Consider the following 5000-nt stretch of genomic DNA (forward strand, 5'->3'; position numbering starts at 1 on the left):
CCCAGAAACAGCTGTGGATGATGGCCCTCGCTATGTGTCTGTGAGCTACGTTGTCTTCGGAGGAACTGGCGGGGAGAGATACGCGCTCTCTTTTAGTCAAATACACATTGAACTTTACAAAGATGCACACTATACTTACATACGGAGACGTATTTGTTGGAAGGAAGGAAGAAAGAAAGGAAGAAATGCCACATTAAGAAAGAGAACACTAGATTCAAGACATTTCTGGGCAAATTAGACCCTCTACAGACGGTAAAACCAAAACGAAAATTCCAAAAGCACTAGTAGTTACTCTCGATTCGACTGCTCTAGTATTTTATTTATTATGTAGCAATATTCCAGTTCAAAAACAATTTTTTTGATTTCGGACGTTTTCTTAACTGCACAACAGTAATGCCCTTACATTTAATTTAAATCATATATAAAATTTACGTACTTTGGTATGCTCTAGTGGATGTTATAGCATAATGTCACCACTTTCAATTAAATGGGACTGAATATTCATCCTCGATTTTCAAGACACACCTGCATATGATCACATGTACACAGCATAGACGTTCCCATACATACTCGCATGTACATATCACTAACCTGCTTATGTGCTCAAGTGATTCTTCAAGAAGATCACGGAAATCAATGTCTCTTTCGGTTCGCTTCTTCTTCTCCACATTCTCTGTATTTAGAAGAAAATCAAAGATCTGGTGAAAGCGTTTCTCATGTGCATATTTGATGGGGCTTTTGCCATTGCTTTGGCACCAGACATCCGCGCGAGGGGTGACGAGGGCCTGGCAACACTCCAAGCAATTCTTCTCGACTGCGAGGTGCAAAGGCGTCTGGCCAGCTTTGTCCGTCCTCGTGACTGCTGACGGCTGCAGCGCTACAAAAACCCGACAGCACTCCGCCTGCTCTTCTTTGGCGGCATGGTGGAGGGCAGTCATGCCCTGGTCGTCCTTGGCAGCCGACGGAACACCTCGCTTCAGCAGAACTTCACAGCAGCTAGCGTGGCCATTCTTGGCCGCGAGGTGAAGAGGGGTCATCAAACTGCTGTTTCGAGTGTCCGTCTTTATGCCTTTGGTGATCAGATATTCGCACACCTCTCGGAAACCCTTCTCGGCAGCTAAATGTAATGACGTGCCTCGAGCTCCCAACACCAGGTTGCCGTCAGCGCCTGCTTTGACCAGGGACTTACAACTTTCCAAATCCCCACCCTCTATGGCAACATACAAAGCAGTCTTACCTCCACTGTCTGGCATGTTTACAAACTGCTTCATGTCAACGTTTTGGGATTTGGCCATTGCTAGGATGAACTCAACATTTCTGCTTTTATTTCTTTCTGCAGCACAGTGGAGAACAGTCTTGCCCTTGTTATCAGTAATGAATAGGTCAATATCTGGATGCGTTTCGAATAATTTCCTTACTTCACCGGGCGAATACTGCGCACAGTGGAAAGGCGTCTCTCCCTTGCTGTTCTGTATAGCAGGAGAAGCCCCGTAATTAAATAAAATCTCAACACATCCAGGTTTTTCCTTTGACGAAGAGCATATCAGGTGCAATGGGGTATTACCGACATTGTCACTACAGTTTACCTCAGATCCAAGCTTGAGCAGCTGATTACAACACTCTGAAAAGCCCATCTTGGCAGCCCAGTGCAGAGCAGTGTACCCGCGCGTGTCTTTGGCGTCCTTGGCTGCCCCATTGTCCACCAACAACTGGCAGGAAGAGACGTGGCCCCAGCGAGCCGCCAGATGGAGAGGCGTCTGCTGCTCGGTTTCCCTTGCGTGGACGCTCTCCGGGCAGTTGCCAACGAGGAGCGTCAGAATTTTGTCGTTGCCTTTCTCTGCTGCCAGATGCAGGGCCGTTCGCTTGGCCCGGTTGGCAGTCTTCACGGAGGCTCCATTGAACACCAGCAGCTCGGCGATTTTAAAGGACACGTCGCCGGTAGTGAGCGCCAACAGAAGGGGAGTGTTGCCCAGTTTGTCCTTCACATTAACTTCCTTGGTGCTAGCAGACAGAAGGACTTGGCAGCACTTGAGGTGTACTCCCCTGGCGGCCAGGTGGAGGGGGACGTGCCCGTTCTCGTCCTGCTGGCTTACATGATCCTGTCGCTCTTGTATCAGTTGTTTGAGACGGTTCACATCTCCTACTTCTGCTGCCTGGTGCATGTTTGTCTGTTGAATAGGCCACTCCTACTAAATCTGTCTGTTTCTCTGCCAAAGCTGCAGTTAATGCCTGATCATTATTTTAATAATTTATGTAGTATCTGATGAAGAACAATTAAATCCAAGTGTCTAATGTCATTTGAAATTCAAATATAAATCCTAATCAATAATATTTTGTTAAGATTAACATGCTGTATATATGAGCAAGGGGAAATATATATATATATATATATATATATATATATATATATATATATATATATATAACCATTCGATGAGAAGATAATTTTTGATATTATGATTAAACGTGACTTGAGATATTTTGTACAGAAAAAAGGAAATACTGGTGTTATAGGCTATGTTGTAACTTTACCTTAACGGTATTCGTATATCGACCTGGAGAACGTGTTAGTCTGAAAAGAAATATAGTATTAGGACAATCTTTCCGGAGATTATGCTAATTTATGCTGTTTGATCTAATTTTACACCTACAAAATCCTCCTGTGCGTCTGTCTGTCTCTGTCTGTCTGCCTGTCTGTCTGTCTGTCTGTCTGTCTGCCTGTCTGTCTGTCTATCTGTCTGTCTGTCTGTCTCCCTCTCCCCCTACCCCTACCCTTCCCCGTCCCTCTCCCTCTCCTCTTCCCTCGCTCCCCCCTCCCTCCCTCCCTCCTTCCCTCCCTCTCTCATCCCTAACATGCACTTCCAAGGAAAGAAATATAAATCTAACTTTTAGTACTGTTACAGTTAACACACTAATATTTTACTCTCTCTTCGCCCCTCCCTTCTTCCTCTTAACCCCCCCCCCCCTTTAATCATCTCACCTGGATGCTCTCGCTCCCTGCTGTTCTTCTCGAAATATTTCCAGAGGAAGGGCCTCTGATTCCGTATCGTTGCCATCTTGTTGGCTCTCCTCGATCACCACAGCAACTGCAAAAGGCATTATGTTGCTGATAAAATCATGTTTTTGCTGGTGATGGCAATGATGGTGTTGATAGGAACGGTAATGATACTGATAATGGAAATACGTACAGAGCAAGAGGCCAGGTATGAAGGGCGCAGCTACAAGAAAGGAGAGAGGGATGGAGAATTCCCAAACGGTACTTCGCGAGATAAATTCTGAATGATTCAATAAAGATGAATCGGGAATGAACCATATACAGGCAAGCCGGAGACGATACAGGAAGAGCCTCTTAACACAGAAGAGGAAGAAGATGATGTGGAAAGAATAGTAGGCAAGAATTTAAAACACGTACGAAGACGTTAAAGGCTCGACTGAAGAAAAAGATAAAGTTACAGAATCGAGACAATGAACTGAGAAAACTATCTGAGAGCAAAAACTTCAGACTTTGGACATAGCTACACAATACGAAATCAAAGAGAGACAATCAAGAAAGAAAGGTTGTCAGAAAGAGGAGGAAGGAAAACTCGCTGAAAGTCCCTAGGGAGCTGATAATACTTCCTGAAATCGCGGTCAGTCTGTATGCAACGCCGTTACCCGTAGACCTGAAACCGGGTGTTAAGGTCCCTGTAAGACCCGGAAGCAAAAGAAGAAGGAAAAGAATAAACAAAAGATAATGAGAAAACCGTAAAGTCATATTTGTCATAACGAGATCTCGGAAAGAAACAAACAAGGGAAATACACGAAAGAGAATGATTTAAGAGGAGAAGGAAGACTGGAGCAACAACAAAGTAACGATAATTTCTTGTAAAAACAGCATATGATAATAATGAATATGATTTATAATAAGATATATGGCACTAATAATGATAGTAATGATGATATTGATGTTAATGATAATGATGATGATTATGATGATAATAAAAGTCATAATGATAATGATAACAATGATAATAAAAGTCATAATGATAATGATAACAATGATAATATTAATAATAATGATAATGTTAATGATAATAATACTACTAATGGTAGTGATAGTGATAATGATAATGATAATAATAATAATGATGATGATAAGGATAATATTAAGGATAATGATAAAGATAATAATAACAATGGTAATAATAATAGTAATAATGATGATAATAGTTATAATAACAACACCAGAACAGCAACGGTAATAATAATAATAATAAATAAATAAATAATAATGGTAATGATAATAAAAACAGTAACAATAAATCAACAAAAGCAACAACAATAATAATTATCATGATAATGATAATGATACTATACTACTACTTCTACTAATAGTAATGGTGATAACAGCAACAATAATGATAATAATAATAATGATAATAATAATAATAATAATAATAATAATAATAATAATAATAATAATAACAATAATGATAATGTTGATAATAATGATAACAATAATAATAATGATAATGATAATAATAATAGTAATGTTAATAAAAACAATAATAATCATAATAATGATAATAATAACAGTAATGATAATAAAAACAATAATAATCATAATAATGATAATAATAATCATAATCATAATAACGATAATAACAGTAACAGCAACAAAAATCCTAATAGCGACAAAGAAGACCAATGAAATGATATCAATATTTATGACCACAGTTCAGTTGTCAACCCACCCTCGCCGGACGGGATCAGCATGGGCTCTGCTGGGCCTCCGTCGTCCATGGCGTCTGCTCACGTCCTCGTGGCGATGCGGCTGGCCGGGAGGGGGAGAGGATTGCGTCATTGGGTTGATGGTGTGTTTGTTGGATTGGGTTTGATTGGTTTTGATTGGGTAGGGTTGGGTTTGATTGTGTTTGATTGTGTTTGATTGGGTTTGATTGTGTGTGTTTATGTTTGTTTGACTGGGTTTGATCGTGTGTTTGTTTGGCTGTGTTTGTTTG

The 5000-nt window shown here is 40.4% G+C and overlaps 1 protein-coding gene across 6 annotated transcripts in view; it reads right to left on the bottom strand.

Annotated features, from left to right (window-relative positions):
* Positions 1-5000, bottom strand: part of LOC125036107 (transient receptor potential cation channel subfamily A member 1 homolog) — a 10634-nt gene that overhangs the window by 2758 nt on the left and 2876 nt on the right. For 5 of the 6 annotated variants that reach the window (XM_047628522.1, XM_047628521.1, XM_047628516.1 and 2 more), the window contains exons 2-6: positions 4734-4813; positions 2981-3086; positions 2533-2572; positions 592-2168; positions 1-65 (exon numbers count right to left, since the gene is read on the bottom strand). The exon at positions 1-65 is cut by the window's left edge and continues 201 nt beyond it. In XM_047628522.1, coding sequence (XP_047484478.1) covers positions 1-65; positions 592-2168; positions 2533-2572; positions 2981-3086; positions 4734-4782 — 1837 coding nt within the window. In that variant the 5' untranslated portion in view covers positions 4783-4813. Of the gene's footprint in view, positions 66-591; positions 2169-2532; positions 2573-2980; positions 3087-4733; positions 4921-5000 lie in introns of those variants that run through there. The other variant, XM_047628519.1, reaches the window with a different exon arrangement.

This window comes from Penaeus chinensis, chromosome 20 (assembly GCF_019202785.1).
Source record: "Penaeus chinensis breed Huanghai No. 1 chromosome 20, ASM1920278v2, whole genome shotgun sequence".
Taxonomy (NCBI): domain Eukaryota; kingdom Metazoa; phylum Arthropoda; class Malacostraca; order Decapoda; family Penaeidae; genus Penaeus; species Penaeus chinensis.